General features: G+C 40.7%; 1 protein-coding gene across 1 annotated transcript; it reads left to right on the forward strand.

Moving 5' to 3' along the window:
- Positions 1-527: 527 nt before the first annotated feature.
- Positions 528-12,459, forward strand: LOC311241658 (hatching enzyme 1.2-like; the record flags this gene model as incomplete). Its single annotated transcript, XM_084330534.1, has 8 exons — positions 528-532; positions 656-734; positions 2,554-2,635; positions 3,644-3,796; positions 4,294-4,414; positions 6,377-6,555; positions 7,442-7,523; positions 12,327-12,459. 8 exons carry the CDS (start codon positions 528-530, stop codon positions 12,457-12,459), a joined length of 834 nt encoding a protein of 277 aa, XP_084186660.1.
- Positions 12,460-20,299: the final 7,840 nt, after the last annotated feature.

Raw genomic sequence — 20,299 nt, forward strand, 5'->3', positions numbered from 1 at the left:
AGGGAACGCTATAAAAGCTGCCCGGCAACACGGACCAAACACATCACCCTTTCCTTCACACGGCGTTAAGGTAAGAACTCTCCTCTTCATCACTGGGTGACCCCCTTCCTCCTTTCCCTGTTTGGCAGAATTTATTTAAAATATTTATACATTTATTTTAAAATATTTATACATTTATTTTATTATTTGGGGGATAATATATTATATGATATGATATCATTCAGAGCCTGGTAAGCAGATTAGTAAGCGACACGAACAATAATGATTATTTAACAATAATAATATTTGATTGTTATTTGTAGAAGCAGACACACACATCCTTACCTTGGGTACTGGACTGAAGTATAGTTTTCAAGTTAAACTTTCAAGTTTAGTTTTATGTCACATTTGGTACATTACAGTGAAATGCTTGGTTCTGTATGAGCCTCCTGAGATTGTGCTTCATACAGTAAACAAGTCAAAACAATAAAGACCAAACACTATAAAAAATAAACAATATTATACAAAACTAAAGAACAAATGCAAAAATGAGGTAGAGATACAGTGTAAATCTGTTTGTAATAAGTAGATAAAGTGTTAAAATGAGTTTGAAGTGTCTAAGTGAATGTTTAATAGGTTTGACATATCACCCCCCCCCCCCTCCTTTATCTCTCAGAAATCCTTTCAACATGTTCGTGTTCAAGTTCTCCTGGGCTGTTGTGGCCCTGCTGTTGGTCTCCTCTACTTTTGCTGAGGTACACACACACACACACACACACACACACACACACACACACACACACACACACACACACACACACGCACGCACACGCACAAACACACACACATCCCAAATGTGCTACAATATCCACACATGACACCTACTGGGAGATCAATCATCTCCAATGACCCTATCTCAAACCCTGACTGAGAGAGGGATTGAGAGTGGGATTGAGAGTGGAATTGAGAGAGGGATTGAGAGTGGGATTGAGAGTGGGATTGCTAGTGGGATTGAGAGTGGGATTGAGAGTGGGATTGAGAGTGGGATTGAGAGAGGGATTGAGAGTGGGATTGAGAGTGGGATTGAGAGTGGGATTGAGAGAGGGATTGAGAGAGGGATTGAGAGTGGGATTGAGATAGGGGATTGAGAGAGGTCAATGATAGGATAATGGACAGCATGTTATCATTAGGTCGTATTTTCACATTTTGGAACTCACAAATATCTCAAAACCTGGTTCAGACTTTTAGCTTCTGTGCCCCAGAAACACATTCTGCAATGCACTTTAAAACTCAATTCAGTAGTATCTATTGGTCAGTTTAAATCGTTAATAGCAAACCACTTCACCACAGTCTGCAGTTGTTTTTAATTATTTTAAATGTTTAATTGTTTTGTATTTATTATATATATATTTCTTTTTGTATTTATTTATTAACAGTTAAACAAAAGTAAAAAAAAAAAGAAAATACATAATAAATTATAACCATATTGTGAAGGAGAAGTTAGAAGCCTAGAGGCTTATCGAGAACTTCCCGTTTTGTAAAATCAAACATACAAAAATATACATTATACGTTATAAAATACCAAAATACATTCAAAAGATACGTGTTAATACAAACATACATACACAGTACATACATGCACTGTATACTGTGTATATGTGTATATTATGTATTATGTAAATGAGAGCTTGCTCTCAATGATCCTTCCAGATTAAAGAAAGATTGAATTAATTAATGAAAAAGGTTAAGGTTAAAACGATACATAACTGATGTTTTTACAACAGTTGGCATTTAGCTCAAAATATGCATTTACATGCCTACATTTAAAATGTTCTACCCATTATCTTAAATGTATGTCAACGTTGGGTGTTTTCTAAATGAACACGTCATATTGGGTGGTGTATTTCTAGGTGTGAGCATGTCGTAATGAGACTAAATAAACAAGAGCAAGGCCCTGATAATAGAACACTATAGAGCTGATAGAGGCATCACTTCATCTAAAACCACTAAAACACCAAAACACTGTCCTGACTAGAAACACACAGTATACTTAAATAATGTATTTTTGTGTTTGTGAATGTATTTCCCTAACATACCGGATTCCTCTTCCCTCTCTCTGTCCCAACCGGCATCTGCAGGAAGGTAAGAAAACAATGCTGTTCATAAAGATATTTTATTGTTGCATCAATATTAATATATATTAATGGAAGTCCAAATTAGTCTTGAATGGCTAATTTCAACCCTATTCTAACCCTATTCTCCAACCCAAATCATTTTATTCACTTGTATTTTAATTATTATTAAATGTGTAGCTAACCATGTGTTCCATTCAATGTCAGAAGTCAGAGATTCCTAGTTGGAAGATCATAATTATGACCGCAGTAATGTTACAAGGCTTGGAAAGACCTTAGGGAGAAACAAGATGGTGATGTTTGTGTGGCTGGTTGTTTTCCGTTCATAATGGAAGGCACCATGTTGAGTATCCCGGGAATTCGTGACTTTCCCACATGTGTGGAACGCACCATAATGGTGTCTGTGAGGAGAGGTGACTGGTGTCTTCTTGCTCTGTGTCCTGCAGACGATGCTGTCAGAGAGGAGGACACATCTAGCGAGCTGTCTGTGGGTGAACTGCTGGAGAGAGCCAACAGAGACAGGAGTACGTATCACACAATGTTACACAACATACCTCTGCCGTCAGGTGAAGACCTCGTATCTCCAGAAGGTGTTGACGTTGGGTTTAGAACGGGTTTCCATGTCCTTTAGGGTCACGAGTCACAACATGGAAGACCATTTACACTTTACATTCAAGTACAAACATGGAAATCACCAGGAATTTGAGAAATGAGGTTGAAGCTCGACAGCAGCGATACCAGTATGTACTCAATTATGTGCATAAAAAACAAAAGAGAATGTTACCAAATCAGAGCAGGTGTGCATAATTATATAGTATATGAATACTAATAATTATACAGTATATGAATACTAATAATTATACAGTATATGTACTAATGATTATACAGTATATACTAATAATTATACAGTATATGAATACTAATAATTATACAGTATATGTACTAATGATTATACAGTATATACTAATAATTATACCACATATGAATACTAATAATTACAGATGTTTTACAAATGACAGACTGTGATCATAATGTACCAAATTATGAACGGGGCAAGCGCTGATAAGCAAAGTATAAGAGATGAGCATAATACACAATATATCCATCATACAGCCAGAGGTTCTCTTGTAGGTGTATATGTATATATATTTTTGCATTATTATTTATATAATAATAAAAAAAGGATTATTATATATAAATTATTTATTTATATGTATTATTATTATTATTATTATTATTATTATTATTATTATTATTATTATTATTATTATTATTATTATTATTATTATTATTATTATTATTATTATTATTATTATTATTATTATTATTATTATTATTATTATTATTATTATTATTATTATTATTATTATTATTATTATTATTATTATTATTATTATTATTATTATTATTATTATTATTATTATTATTATTATTATTATTATTATTATTATTATTATTATTATTATTATTATTATTATTATTATTATTATTATATATTTTCTTTACAACACTTATTTTGGGTGACATTCTAGCCCCCGGCCCTGACGAGCCTCTCCTGATGGGCGACATCGCAGTCGGCTCCGAGGCCGAGAAGAACGCTGACCCCTGCACCGCCCGCGACTGCCTGTGGCTGAAGAACAGCGACGGAAAAGTCTACATTCCTTACTACATCGTCAACAGCTACTGTAGGCATCACTTTCAGAACTCCTCCTGAGAACACCGTGCAGGAACCAATATAGTCACGCAAATTATAATTTTTTAATACCGTTCAAATTTCGAACGTGCATCAAATCAAATCAAATCAAATCAAATCAAATCAAATCAAATCAAATGTATTTGTAAGGCCCGACAACACACGTTAATGTCCCCATGGGCCGTACACCTCTTCTTTAAACAAGTCAAAAGAAGTCTCTTGAAACTTGAAATATATTTAGCAATGTGTTTTTTTTTATACTGTATATATAGGCTATATCTTCCTGTACATTTGACATTTCACTGTACATTTTTGGACTGTATATTTTAGAATGTATATATACATATTTTCTAATGTATACATATTTGACTTGTGTATTCTTATTTTTGACTATACCTAAATGTTCATTGTGAGCCATCTGTGGTGCTGAATTTCCCTCTGGATTACTAAAGTACTTCTATTCTATTCTATTTTATTCTGTTGTTTCAGCCGCCCGTGAGAAGGCCATCATCACCCGCGGTCTGGAGTCCTTCTCCGACGTCTCCTGCATCCGCTTCAGACCCACCCAGAGCGGCGACACTGAATGGCTGAGCATCGAGTCCCTGAGCGGGTAGGAGGACACCTGACAAACCCAGGCTGAGTTTCACTAAAGCACAGAATAGAAGTACTGTATTAATCCCGAGGGAAATTCAGCACCACACGGATCACTCACAATAAACATTTAGGTAGTCAAACATAAGAATACACAGTCAAAGATATACATTCTAAAATATGTATAACATTGATCAATATTATTTCAAGTATTTCAATTTCAATATGGCCTCTGATATAGTTTTATGGCTATACAGTCATTAAGTAACATATTGTAAAATATCTACTGGGATTCTATGCATTGCTGGTAGATGCCTTAATGCTTTAATGATCTGTTACTTGTATAATTAATTGTATTTATTTAACTATACATTTATATAAAAGATCCCATCATTTTGGCGACTCAAGAATTTACTCCAACCTCTTTAAGTTGCTGGGAGCTACTATCCCCAAATTTACGAGATTTTTCATTATATAATGGACTATAATCTTAGATGACAAATGTGCCTATTACATTTTTGTGTTATTATTTAGTTGCAGTGCCGTGTTTGGTCACTAAGTAGCGCTGTTTGTACCTGATGTAGCAACAGGTTTCATTTAACTTGAGCCAGAGACTCTCTTCACTTCCTGTCCACCAGCTGTCCAGTACAGCGTTAACTTGTCTAGTAACGTTCTCTAGTAACGATGTGGCTCGTGTCTGTAAAACTATTTGTTGATATATGTGACCAAGTCCAGCGTTTGTGCCGACATGTCTCCATTTTCATTTTCCAGATTTTTCCAGATTGTGAAAGTACAGAATGTAAGCTTTCAAATGATGTGTCATACTTTAAAATCTGAGAATGTTTTGAATATCATATATTCATTTAAATCTTGTAAAGCAGTCTGTTGTCTAGAACACTCAAGGGGAGAAAATGCCTCTCAAAGATTTTCACACTTCAGCTAGTTTAGGGGGGGGGGGGGGGTGGACAACTACCCTCACCTGAATGCGTCCATCGTTAACGTTAATGACTCTCTCTGTGTGAATGCCTTTACCTGGCTCAGTGAATCTGAATCCCAACGCGCAGCTCTATTCAGATGCAAAAATAAACCCAGCCCCCACCTCTCCTCTGTGGAGAGGACAAACTGTTTCAAAACAGCCTTTTTTAAACACAGAATTCTTACAATTAGAGTTATTATATCTGTTCGCTGTTATACTAAATATGTTCTTCAACTCTCGAACTGTAGTTATATATAAAAAAAAAAAATAATGTTATTGTGTCTCTCTGTCATTTCACCCTGGCGACTTGTAGGCATCATCACCAGACTGGGTCACATATGTACATTGGATTAATATAATGCCGTATGACCCGACATCGTATGGTCATAAGCCTAACCTTATATTTTGATAATAAATGGGTGTGTACTGTTGCATTTATCTGATAATCATCAATGATGAAAGGTAGAATTCATGGGAACTTCAGGGTAAAAGTCTGACCCACTTCCAGTGATGAAGCTAAGCTACGCTAACGGTGTGGGCGTTCCCTAAGCCTAATGCATGCAGATAGACAAAAAAGGTATGTATCTGCTTGTCTAACTCCAGGGAAGATGTTAAATAAGCTAATTTCCCAAAATGTTGGAGTTTTCCTTTAAGATAGAAATGTCCAATTCCATTTATTATTGTTGTTTTTATATCTACGTCCAAAATTGAGATCACTGTCGCAATTTACAAAAGGTGATGGTAAAACAAAGAAATGCAGTTTTCTACACCATTCATTCCTATGGACCAAAATTGCCCGTTTAGAGTCGGTGCGGTGAAACTTTCCAAAAAGTAATAGCAACTCGAGTTGGTCCAAGCCGGTCGTTTTGATACCTTAGACTTGTGTGTGTTGTGAAAGCTCTGGCAGGAGTTACTGGACAAAAATCGGCGGAATAAATAAATAGTATAGATTTCAAGAGTGTCACACTAATAATATATTGTCAATCATCATCCGTATGTCACCAGGTGCTACTCCTGGGTGGGCCGCACCGGGGGCAAGCAGGTGGTGTCTCTGAGCCGTCAGGGCTGCCTGTACCACAGCACCGTCCAGCACGAGCTGCTCCACGCGCTGGGCTTCAACCACGAGCAGACCCGCAGTGACAGAGACAGCTACATCAGAGTCCAGTATGAGAACATCATCGACAGTGAGATCTACACCCTACATCTCCAGCACCCAATCTGTCAGCGTGCTACAGTCTCTCTCTCTGGTTTTTGTAGTGGACTTTCTATTCTGTGATTTCAATAGTAGTTATTTATCAAACAAATCACGGATGATCATATTTTTATATATATATATATATATTTTTTTTAATCCTCTTTTTCTCCACCTGATTTTCTGTGCTTTTCCTCCCATCCCAATTTAGTCGTTATGCCAATTCCCCCCCTCCCCTACCTGGTCGTTGTGCGCATGTGCCCCCTACTGGTCAGTCAAGGGAGCCCTGAGGTCTACCACATGCTTCCTCCGACACATGCGGAGAGAGCCAGCGGCTCTTTTCACCTGACAGCGCGGACTCTCATTGGTGAAGTGTAACGCGTGGGAGGTCACGCTGCCTTCACCACTTCCTGTCTTTTGCTGTGCAGGCGCCCTGACCTGACCTGTAGGAGTCGCTGTCCACAACACCAGATTACCACCCCATCGACTTCCCTCCCGCTAACTCAGCCAAACGAGTTAGTATGGCGGCTGGCCTAAGCCGGAGGCAATGCTGACACCCGGATTCGAGACCGGAGTCTCTCGCATTGGTGACGAGCGCAATCTCCGCTGCGCCACCCAGCCACTCTATCTTTTTTATATATTTTATTAGGTCTGTATTCATTGATGGCCCGATCATCAATTGATCCATGAACAGTTTCTTGTACTGGACTCTGTCTCCTCCTCTCTCTCCCCCCTCTCTTTCTCTCTCCTCCTCTCACTCCCACCCACTCTCTCTCTCTACTAGGATTACATTTTACAATGCATAATCTATAGGTTTCTACATTGTGTTTGTTATTTCTAATCAATTGATATACACCTATTCTCTCTCTTCCACTCAGACATGAAGTACAACTTCAACAAGATCCAGACTCTGAACCAGGGAACCCCCTATGACTACAACTCTGTGATGCAGTATGAGAGGTCTGTACAAGACCAGCTCACGCCTACAGTACTCACTTTGTTTCACCACCAAATACTAACAGCTATTCACATGTAGTGACTTAAGAGCAGGGAGGAATCTGGGACATTTGTTCTTCAAGATTAGAAGATCTACTACAGTGTAGGCCATGTCATCGATAGTGCCAGGGTCCCTGTCATGGATTTTTCATGGAAATCAAACACAAGATACTTGTGCCCTCTTGATAAGGATAAGAGCTCAGTGAAGAAACCCACTTCCAATGCCAAAAGAAAGTCTAACATGCCTATAAATACTTATACTATGGAATTATACACTACAAATGTATTAAGGGCTGGACTGGGACCAAAAATCGGCCCTGGCATTTTTGGCCCAGACCGGCCCACCATAATCGGTCGGACACCACCCACCAGTACACCATCCTTGCGGTCCCGTTAAATATGCGTACCTACTGTACTATTCCCCCAAACCACTACAAAGCTGGGTAGTAAGTGCCATGGACAAGTGTACCAGTGCAAGTGGACCAGTGTACTCACTCACTCTTGACTGAATATTGTTTTGGGTGGTGATGTAAAACATCTGCATCATAGCAGGCTCAGGATGGGCAAAGTATAGCCTGTTCATCCCTGTCTCTCTCCTCCACAACCTGGCTTGACTAGACATAAGGAGAGAGATGATTACAATTAACTGGTACATTCAGGTCCAGAATTGTTGGAATTCCTTGACAAAGATGTGTAAAAAGCTGTACAATTTAAACAATACCATACTGGTAATGAGCAAATAGTTGTTTATTCAATGAATGCATCGAGCTGTTCCATCTTATTTAATTTGATACTAACTACTCAGTTCATACAGATTTCAAGTATTCAAATATCAATGATGAATATTGCATAAGGTTTACACAGTTAATAGATCACCTTCTTGTTTTATATTCATGTTCAGAGAGGAGTAATAGTTAGATCTTTGTATGTGATTTATATGGCAATTAAATCAATGGTGTGCTTGTTTGTTTGGGGAGTTTGACCTACAGTTAATGTGCCTACCATGTGAAGGTGCATGATCAATGGACAGCACAAAAACAATTTGTGTAGGTGGAGACTAGAGCTACCACAGATAGTAATAAGTTATAAGAGTAAGTAATCCATACCATATATATCCTAATAGTTACCTTATTACCATACTTGGCTGAAAATAAACTTTGCTGCCTGTTGTGAATGTGTTTTCCCTGTAAGCTAATACATAAGTAGGCATACATTTTAGCAGTTGAGCAAAAATTTGCAGTTGAGTAGGCTATATGTGCTGTGTTTTTATGTCTTCCATCGAGGACCACCTTGGAAATAAGTGTTTTAATTAATGCTTTTAGATGATATCCTCAGGAATACAAATTGGTCAAGATAATTTGTTTTTATGATGTGTTTTTAATTTCCAAAATCTAATCAAATCAAAAAAGCAGTTTTTGCAGTTGAGCTAGAGGTGTTGTATATTATACAGCCTTTTCATGCATCTTTATCAAGGGAACCCTTATCCTAATGATGTTTAAAATAATATTATGATGATACGATATGGACCTAGTAGTTGGGTCATCTGTGACACTTAGTTTCTCAAATGATTTGTCATCTAGGAGGGTTAATAAACAAATTTAGCCGGGGTGTATTTTTAAAAAAGGCGGGGGAAATTTGTGAGAGACCAAAATCCAAAATGGCTGCTGTGGAAATTAACTTTAATGGTTTGACCTACAATGATGCACAATATATGGTACCAGCCCCCTCTCAGTCATGTACCAGCCCCTCTCAGTCATGTACCAACCAGCCCCCTCTCAGTCATGTACCAGCCAGCCCCCTCTCAGTCATGTACCAGCCTCCTCTCAGTCATGTATACCAGCCCCCTCTCAGTCCTGTATACCAGTCCCCTCTCAGTCATGTACCAGCCCCCTCAGTCCTGTACCAGCCCCCTCTCAGTCATGTACCAGCCCCCTCTCAGTCATGTACCAGCCCCCTCAGTCCTGTACCAGCCCCCTCTCAGTCATGTACCAGCCCCCTCTCAGTCATGTACCAGCCCCCTCAGTCCTGTACCAGTCCCCTCTCAGTCATTTATACCAGCCCCCTCTCAGTCATGTACCACAGCCCCCTCTCAGTCATGTACCAGCCCCCTCTCAGTCATGTACCAGCCCCCTCTCAGTCATGTACCACAGCCCCCTCTCAGTCATGTACCAGCCCCCTCTCAGTCATGTACCAGCCCCCTCTCAGTCATGTACCACAGCCCCCTCTCAGTCATGTACCACAGCCCCCTCTCAGTCATGTACCACAGCCCCCTCTCAGTCATGTACCACAGCCCCATCTCAGTCATGTACCAGCCCCCCTCTCAGTCATGTACCTGCACGACTGGCGGGGGGGGGGGGGGGGTGCTTAGTAAGATATGTAATTGGGCCAGCCCAGTGTCAGTCAGTACCAATGGGCAGCTGTCCCAGCCTAGTAGTGGGCCGGTTGTTGACAAAATAAAATTAAATAAAGTTAATTTTTTTTTTTTTTAAATCAGTCCCCTCTCAGTCATGTACCAGCCCCCTCAGTCCTGTATACCAGCCCCCTCTCAGTCATGTACCAGCCCCCTCAGTCCTGTATACCAGCCCCCTCTCAGTCATGTACCAGCCCCCTCAGTCCTGTATACCAGCCCCCTCTCAGTCATGTACCAGCCCCCTCAGTCCTGTATACCAGCCCCCTCTCAGTCATGTATACCAACCCCCTCTCAGTCATGTACCACAGCCTTATTTAGTTTTTTTTTATAATATATATATTTTTTTATCAAATCATAATGGCCCAAATATGCGTCGGCCCAATTTGCCCGGTATGCTAGATGGCCAGTCCAGGCCTGTATGGCCCATAATGGCCCCCATACAGCATTTCCAACTTCAACAGACCTGTGTTCCTTTGATGTGAGCTCAAGGTATTGACAATGCTGATGTTGCATATCTACCACATGGCCCCTAATGGCCACCACAACCCAACGTGTAGTACAGGGGTGTCAAACTCATTTTCACAGAGGGCCACATCAGCATTATGGTTGCCCTCAAAGGGCCAAAGACCGTATAAATGTTAATGTAATGTAAAATAAATGTAGCTACACATTTACATATTGTTAAACATGGTGTTTCTGTATTTATTACTTATTCAAGTTATACATATTGCATATTAATTTGCATAAATGTAAAAATATATGTTAGCTTATGTTATTTTAACAAATAATTTTAGTTTATCAGAACCCCATATTACTCCACCAATCAATGATCAAACCATTCAAGTAAATAACAAAGAAGAATATCATCAAATACAAGCTATGACATTAAGTTTGTTCAAAACCTTTTTGTCACAGTCAAGAGGGGCAGAACTAACAACTGTGAGCTGCAAAGAACACGTGGGACAGATGTAGCAGATGTTACAAAAACAAATGGCTGCACACAACCTTGCAGAGACCATACATCCAACTAATGGAAGATAGTTTAATTAACAGATTGCAGAATGGGTACAGTACAGTACAGCTCAATACACACAATTGTTAAGGGGATGCAGACCAGAGAAAGACTTTCGACTTGTTTACATCAGGGTCCCCCATTTTCAATTCGTAATGGAATTGCTATTATGTGTCTGCATGAACACACAACTGTAACTGTACTCAAAAATAACAAAATAAGGGTTGTCTCAGTTCACAACTATATTGGTCAAGTTTTGGGTGGGACTTGTTTGCGTCCCTACAGCTTCTTATTCAATTGAGCGAGATGCTCGGTTATGTCACACAGCCAGTTTGCATCTGACAGTTCAGACAATATTTCTTCAACCCTTTGTTACCTATTCCGCCTGGATATTTTTTGTATTTTGAGCTGTAAAATTGTCAAAGAATGTCTGAGGAGTAAGTGCTTTTGGCTTTTTTCCTTTGTTACCTCAGATGTTCAACATACATGTATGTGTAAGAATGTGTAATAACTAAGGCTGTCAAAGTTAAAGCTTTATTAACGCATTAACCCCCAATTATTTTAACACTGGTATTTTTTAACCCAATATTAATGTAAAAAAAAAAAAAAAATTTTTTTTTTTTTTACCTGAGCTCTTGGGGGGCCACATCAAATGACGTGGTGGGCCGGATTTGGCCCGCGGGCCGTGAGTTTGACACCTATGGTGTAGTAGATAGATAAGCAGCGAGAACCAGCGTATCACCAGGGTTATCAAGTGGGCACCTATCTTCACACTGGAATACAGTTTGAAGCTAGAAAACTTCAAGTTCTTGTACCCCTACTTCTTGTTGTTCACAGTGATATGGCCATTCTGTTTACAAGTATATTCCAGGTTAAGTTTGGTTCAGTGCCTCAAGATGATTTTTGTATCGATGTACGATGACACAGGATAGAAAAGCCGGTTCGTAAACGTGCAAGCTCTGCAAATCCCTTTTTGACAACGTCATACGGAAGTTTCTTAGAGATTTCACTCATGTCTCTCTGGTGCGTTTGATCAAAACTAACCTCGTTCCCAGTTTTATCTCCGTGAGATAAAGCCTGGTAAAGAACTACTGCCGAAAGTGTCTAACGGACCAAACTTTTCCCGAATCCTGTCGGCAAACAAGCTAGATCTTGTCCCGGTCATGTAGTAAATTCTTCAGGCAAAGCCGTTGCAGTGGCTTAAACAAGGAAATGTTGTGCACTTCACACTTTCCTATAATTGTTTTGTCGAAACCGGAACGCCTGTACTTCCGTTTAGACACTTTAGGAGGCATATCTTGTCCAGCCCAGATCAAAACCAACACCTTGTCCTGGTACTCTCCAGGTACGCCTTCACCAAGAACAACAAGGCCACCATGGTCCCTATCCCCAACAGCAACGTCGCGCTGGGCAAGGCCACCGAGATGAGCCGCAACGACATAACCAGGCTGAACAGACTCTACAAGTGCTGTGAGTAAACAGGCTGAACAGACTAGTGCTGTTAGTAAACAGGCTGAACAGACTAGTGCTGTTAGTAAACAGGCTGAACAGACTCTAGTACTGTTAGTAAACAGGCTGAACAGACTAGTGCTGTGAGTAAACAGGCTGAACAGACTAGTGCTGTGAGTAGACAGGCTGAACAGACTGTAGTGCTGTGAGTATATGAACGAGGAATGTCCTCACAGTTTCCCGGGTAGAATACAATAAAGACTAGATGTAAAGCTTCAATGCTTAATGAAGCTTCCATCTCACTAATAAAAACCATGATCTATAGGTCAACTGACTCATAACTACAGAAACACAAGCAGACACATACGACTCCTTGGGGTGTCTATTGTAGAGTTTATTGGGCATGAGGTCCACATTGCCCCCTTTTCCAAGGCTGGATAGACCTACCGTCGCCAGGCAGGCACGCAGACAAAGTGAGAATCACCAGCATTTTAATAGGTCATTTAATATCAATAGAGGCACACACACTACATACATATGCCTACACATATTGATCTGCCAAGAATGATGTAGTATACTGTAAACACCACTATGGACATAGATGACTGCGATGTACATCAAAGAGTAAACGCGGTGAAAAATAAAATCATTATATTTTCAAGTAACCTTTTTGAATTGGCTTTCTTATTTATTTTTTAGTTAATTGGTTTACAGTACATGTTCAATAGGAATCTAATCAACTAAACAGTAGTTAGTTATAGCAGTAACTAAATAGTAGTTTGTTTTTTTACAGAATACTTACTGTTAGGTCAAAGTTGCATTTCTAATTTCCCACTGTAAAGAAAATTGAAAACTGTAGGCCTATACTTCATATGTTTTTTTTACCCATTTATTTCTTTAAGTGTTTAGTCAAATTTAGTCTATATTCTCCAAGTAACCCACTGGAACACTGTCACTATTGCCCTGAACATCCAACAGGTAAAGTCATCTTATATCTCTTTTCCATTTCACTTCCACAGAGACTGGACCTGACCTTTGACCTGACCCCCTGCTGACCCTCCCAGCTCTCTGGTGAAGGAAAGGGAATCCCAGTGGCAGTTCAATTTGCCCCAACAACACCTGGGATATCCAGTGTCAATAAAACTGATCACAACTGATCATAAAGCATGAAAGGCTCATCTGTGTCTGACTGAAATGAGAGGAGATTGAAATATAAGGTTATGTGGAAAGATTCTGTCGGAAGCCTTGGATCCACTTTTATCTGTTACTTTGGGAAGAATATAGACACTATGGAGAATCTTAGTGTACCTAGGAATGGCAGTTCCCTTTTTATTAACTTCAACAAATCTTGAAAAACTTTTGCAAAATCTATTTACAGTGAAAAAAGAAAAACCCTGATTTTACACAACTTGAAAACAGATACAATTATAAATAATCTGAAATCAGTGGAGATATAACTATTGCTCTATTGCTGTGATATTATTAGTGTGGGTGACCTGGCAAAGCCAGTCACACCACACTATTGTAATCCTTACTATTTTTTATATCTTTATTCTTTATTCCAACGATTTTTGTCCAGTAACTCCTGCCAGTGCTTTCACACCACACACACGTGTAAGGTATCAAAACGACCGGCTTGGTCCAACTCGAGTTTCTATAACTTTTTGGAAAGTTTCAACGCATCGTTTGGCTACAAATCGACTCTAAACAGGCAATTTTGTAGAAGCAGAATTTTTTTGTTTTACCTTCACCTTTTGTAAATTGCGACAGTGGTCTAAATTTTTTACATAGATGTTGACAGAGTTAGCTATGGGGCGACAATAACTTATCACGACGACAAGGTCCTCTCACTTCAGCCTTTAATTGGCATAGTTTATTATCACATTGGTACACAGTACATGAGACTTTGTGTGGGAGGTAGGTGGGAAGAGACAGAGAGGGAGGGAACAATCCCTTAAATACCCTCTTACCTGGCGCCAGCGTCAATAGCTCCGCCTATAGCGCCCTCTTGTGGAAACAGTTACATGCAATCGTATACATCACATAACTTTAACACCGTTCCTTCCCTTGTTTTCCGATCGCCACACAGGCCACAATTGTCGACGGAATTACACAATATCGCACATAACCGTTCATGAAGTTCCTCAAGTGCTCATATTAAAATAACTAAGCTTCATCTCTTATCGTTTTGCTTTAGTCATCGTGAGAGTGAAGGAAGCGCAGCCTCATTGAAATGCATTGGGGATAGATTTGTGTCAGTTAGGATTTGAATCAATTAAGGCTAGCAGGTGTGCATGAGACTCAGAGGGAGGTGTCAATCAACTCAGTACTGCCATGACCTCTCAGGGGATTAACCCTTGATCCTTAGGCCGCACCCCCTTTTTGTATCTTTTGAACCGTTTGTCGTAGAGACTTGCCAATGTACTCAGTAGGGATATCCTCTTTCATTGGTCTATGTTGACCACGCCCCCATGGTTCGGCCCCTTCCCTTCAGGGGATTGACCCTTTATCATTAGGCCACGCCCCCTTGTTGTATCTTTTGAACCGTTTGTCATAGAGACTTGCGGGTTGTCGCATGTCTGCCGTCGCCTCAAAATAGGATCGAGGCGATATTTAGCCAGGCGACAGAAGTTGCTGCGCGATCGTCGCTCGAAAATCTCCTGCCGTGTGCGTCTCATTCATAACAATGGAAGAGATACAATTCTGTCCCGTCGCCTGGCTTAAAAAGTCGGTCGACTGGCAAAAATCGCCCGCCGTGTGCGTTGGACTTAATTGTAATAATTCTGAACAGCTTGTTTAGGCTTGTTAATCTAAATACCTCAAACCCTGGCCAAGCGGCAAGGAGTGCATACTATATGTACTTATAAGGGATGTCTGATATTATCTGCCGATTTTTAATGGCATTCAAATGTAATATCAGAAATTATGGGTATCGGTTTTAAAAAAATATATAAATTATAATCTTTATTTTTTTTTTACATTTATTTAACCTTTATTTACCCAGGCAAGCAAGTAAGAACAAATTCTTATTTTATTTATTGTGAAAAGTATGCATAATGTTATTTCCACAACAAGAGATATGTAAGGGATAATGGTCAGAGTAAATGACCATATTTGATTTGACTTAACTGAGAACCTTAAGTCACAGTAACAGACCATATTTGAGTTGCCTTAACTGAGAATTGTAAGTCTTAGCCAACTGAAAACATTTGAGTTTATCAACTTAAAAAAATTGAGGCATGGGATTACGTCAATTTTTTTAAGTTCTGGAAACTTATTCGGTTTTACAGTGTGATGTCACAGTAGCTGTCATAATAGAACATTGTAGAACATTTGTGTTCTATATATATTCAACAATTCTCTCAAGAGGACAGTAATGGAGTCGTGGTTGAGGAGATCCTGGATAAGCATGAGCTAGTTATGATAAATGATGATAGACCGACTAGGTTTGATGTCACAAGGGATACTTGCAGTCACATAGATTTGTGTTTTGCCTCCTCGGGTTTGGCTAGGGTTGGAGAGTGGGAAGCGCTGGATAGTAATACTATGGGAAGCGACCACTGTCCTATTCTGTGCAAATTTGGAAGGGATCTGATAATAGAAATCGAGGAGAGGGTGCCCAGGTATAATTTTTCTAAAGCTAATTGGGAAGAGTTCTTGGAGGCGGCCCGAAAGTGGGTAGGAGAGATTGACTCTGAGGGGAGTGTAGACGAGTGGAATGCTTCTCTTAGTGAGATGATACATAGGGCAGCGCAGGGCACAATCCCTATGAAGGAGGAACCCAGAGCTAGAAGGATGGTTCCCTGGTGGAATAAAGAATGTGACGTAGCTGTAAGGAATAGGAATAAAGCATACAAGAGGGTGAGACAGTATCCAGGGTTGTGCCAGTCAGTAGAATATAAGAGGTTAAGGGGAGTAGCACGAAGAGTTATTAAAGATGCTAAAAAGAGTAGTTGGAGGAAGTTCTGTGAAACACTAGGCCCTGAGACTTCTGTGAGGCAGATGTGGGCAGTCGTACACAGAATGGCTGGAATATATAAAAAAAGCTCGATTCCAGTGATTCAGAAGGGGGGGGTAGAAGCAGTAACCAATAAAGAGAAGGCAGACATGCTGGTGGAGGCATTTCAGGCAGTGCATAACTCTGGGAGTCTGGGGGAGGAGAGAGGGAGAAAGAGGTCTGAACTGCTATCGCAGAATGAGTGGAAGTTGAGAAGAAGCTCAGAAAATAATAATCTGATTAATTTGTACTTTACAATGAAAGAGTTAGGGGATGCTATCCAGGCTGGTGCAAATACGACGCCTGGCAGAGATGGATTATCCTATGAATTATTTAAGAATTTGGACGAATTTGTAATGATTGAAATACTGGGTTTGTTTAATAATGTGTGGCTAGAAGGCTGCTTGCCAAAGGAGTGGAAGCATGCCGTCATCATTCCTATTTTGAAGCCAGGTAAAGTAGCGGCTGACCCAGGGTCTTACCGACCCATAGCCTTGACGTCTGTATTGTGTAAAATTATGGAAAGGATGATTACTAATAGATTAGTTTACTTTTTAGAAAGTAAGGATCTTTATGTTGGGTATCAGAATGGGTTTAGAAATGGCAGGTCTACAATGGAATCAGTAGCTGTTCTAGACCAGGACATTAGACAGGCTTTTGACAATAAGGAAGTAGTGATAAGTGTATTTTTGGATATTGAGAAGGCGTATGACTCTTTGTGGAAAGAGGGGCTGCTTTTGAAATTGTATGACCTAGGAGTTAGAGGGAGATTGTTTAATTGGATAAAGGATTTTCTATTAGACAGGACGATCCAAGTACGTGTGGGGGGGCAAACCTCAAAAACTGTAAAAATAGAAAATGGCACCCCGCAAGGAAGCGTGATTAGCCCGGTCCTCTTCGATGTGATGATTAATGACATTTTTGGGCAAATTGGAAAAGGATATGGGTTGTCTTTATTTGCGGACGATGGGGCCATATGGAAAAGAGGGAAGAATGTTGAGTATTGTTTAAAGCAGGTACAAAGAGCTCTGGGGGATGTAGAGGAATGGGGAGACAAGTGGGGTTTTAAAATATCCGCCTCTAAGTCTAATTATATGATTTTTGGTTTTAGAAAGAGGGTGCCTAGGGGAAGGCTGGTTATGTATGGATCTCCCTTAGAGAGAGTAAAGGTGTTTAAATTTTTGGGAGTTTGGTTTGACGAAAGATTGAATTGGGCTGTTCATATAGAGAAAATCCTGGCAAAGTGTGAAAGAATAGTGAATGTGCTGAGAAGTTTGGCTGGGAGTGGGTGGGGAGCGGATAGAGAGACCACGTGCATGATATACCAGGCGATGATCAGGTCAACAATTGATTATGGTTGTTATGTGTACGGCTCTGCGGCCAAGTTTAATTTGCGAAAGCTGGATGTGCTTCAGTGCAAGGCTTTGAGAATCTGCTGTGGAGCTTTTAAGACCACCCCTGCTTCAGCACTATTGGTGGAAATGGGGGAGTTGCCCCTAAACCTGAGGAGAGTAAAGTTAGGGCTACAGTACTGGGCAAAATTGAGTGGGACAAGTCTGTCCTTCCCAGCTAGGTGTTTACTTTCAGGAGATGGGGATAAGTATAAACCTTTTTTGGCCAGTATTGATCAGTGGGCCAGGAAGTTGAGACTGCATCAGGGGGGAGTGGCGGAGCACACTCGGTGGCTATCAGTGCCATTTTGGCTATTGCCTGATCGAGTCATTGAACTTAGGTTCTTGAAGGAGGAGGATAAGGGCGAGATTGTGGAGGAAATAGAGAGGTTCCTTCTGGAATCAGGGGCTCTGGAGGTGTACACTGATGGCTCTGTGGATCCTGAAAGTGGGAGGGCAGGATTTGGGTGGTGGGTGCCTTGGTTAGGGATCGGTAAGGGACAAAGAATATCCGATGGCAGCTCAGTATTTGTGACAGAGTTGCTTGCCATCCTCTGGGCATTGTGGTGGGTGGAGGAAGTGGGACCAAGCCAGGTGATTATATGCTCTGACTCGGCTGCTGCACTGATGGCTCTGAGTGCAGGTGGGTCTAAAGCTCGCCCTGATCTCATTCAGGAAATAATGTTGGTTTTATATAGGATTGCGAAGGCAGGCTGGTCAGTGGAGTTTTGTTGGGTCCCGGGACACGCTGGGATTGCGGGGAATGAGATGGCTGACTCCCTTGCCAAACAGAGCCTGGGAAGGGAGGAAGAGATAGGTATTTCAATGGGAAGAGTAGAACTCAGAGATAAGATAAAGAAAGGAGTTGAGGCTGAGTGGCAGGATGAGTGGGAAAGGGGGACCAAGGGAAGGCACTATTTCTCTCTGCAGCCTCGGGTCAAGATCAAGGTGGAGGGATATGGGTCAAGGAGTGATAGGGTGAAGATGTGTAGACTGAGGCTGGGGCACTGTGGGTTGAACAGTAGCTTGTTCATTGTGGGCAAACATCCAGATGGGGTGTGTGAATGTGGAGAGACTGAAACTGTCGGGCATGTCTTCCTAGAATGTGAAAGGTATAGGAAAGAGAGGGAAATCTTTTATAAAAGTCTGGTAGAGCTGGGAGTATCTTCCTTCTCTCTTAAATCATTATTTGGCATGGATAATGAGAACCACCAGTTGATCACAGAGGCAGTGCTGACATTTCTGCATGCTTCAGAGTTGTACCAGAGGATATAGCGTTAGTGTATGTATTAGTATTGGACAGGCAAGAGGAGCAGAGAAGAAGGAGAAAGTGTGAGTTGAAGAGGCCTAAAGATGGAACACCACTAGTGTAGTATAAGAAATCCCGCGGAGGGGGGCTCAGACAGGAAGTAGCAGCAGTAGCTGCACTCCAATGGACAATGTAGGTGATGACGGGGTCCAGTAGAAGAAGAAAAAGAAGGAGAAGAAGGAGAAGAAGAAGAGCCCATAAAAAGAATTGCGGAGGGCAGTAATACGCCTCGATGCGTCTACTCTGCCGGAAATTCAAATAAGAAGAAGAAGAAGAAGAAGAAGAAGAAGAAGAAGAAGATCTCATTGTGCATCTTGCGACAAGATAGATAGACTGAAACCTGCATTTGTCAACCAAGGTGCCTTGCCTACCGTTTTGCTGTAGAACGGTGAGTGTCCACAACAGCTAGCTAGCTGTTCTACTTGATTACTGAATGTTAATATTGAATCAGACAATATTGAATACTGAATGTTAATATCAGACCATATTGTATGACAGTGAAGTTATTGAATCTTTTTGTAGTGTCTCTTTTCGGTGTTGCACTTTTTAGACGGTCCCTGGCTGCGCACTTGCCTCACAGCCGACTGCACATAGAGATCAATATTATTAAATGTACAGCTCCGAGGACGGCTCGTTTAGGTGAAAACAAGGTTGTAGCTCATTGTCTACCTTACTACGATAGGAAAGAGGTGTCCTTTGTGTTTTAAAAACATTTAGCTTAAAAAATGAAGGTTCGAATGTCCGTTCGAAGAACCCTGACAAAGTTTGAATCCCAAAAACAGGCTTCGGGGACGCGTATATGCTAATACCAACGCATTTGTGCGATTTGCGAATCTGATTGGCCACTGACGTTTCTGGTCATGTGACATTTGCACCCAATAGCGTGACGAGCTGTGTCTTTGCCCATTTCCGCGTTGAACAGCCTGCAAACTACCTGGCGTTCTATCGCCATGCTCTTAAGACAAACTCTAACCTTAACCAACTTCGAAAGAGTGCCTAAGCTTAACCGTCGAAAGAACTTGCCGTCACGCTCTAAGACAAACTCTAACCTTAACACTTTCAGTGCCCAGCAGGGGGCGCACGATTTAGTGCTTGAATGCCCACCATCCACTTCAATGTTAGCGTTATCGCTTATCAATGACTCATTTTCCAGTCAACATTGTCCAAGCGGA

This window comes from Notolepis coatsorum (genome assembly GCF_963971535.1).
Source record: "Notolepis coatsorum genome assembly, chromosome: 15".
Taxonomy (NCBI): domain Eukaryota; kingdom Metazoa; phylum Chordata; class Actinopteri; order Aulopiformes; family Paralepididae; genus Notolepis; species Notolepis coatsorum.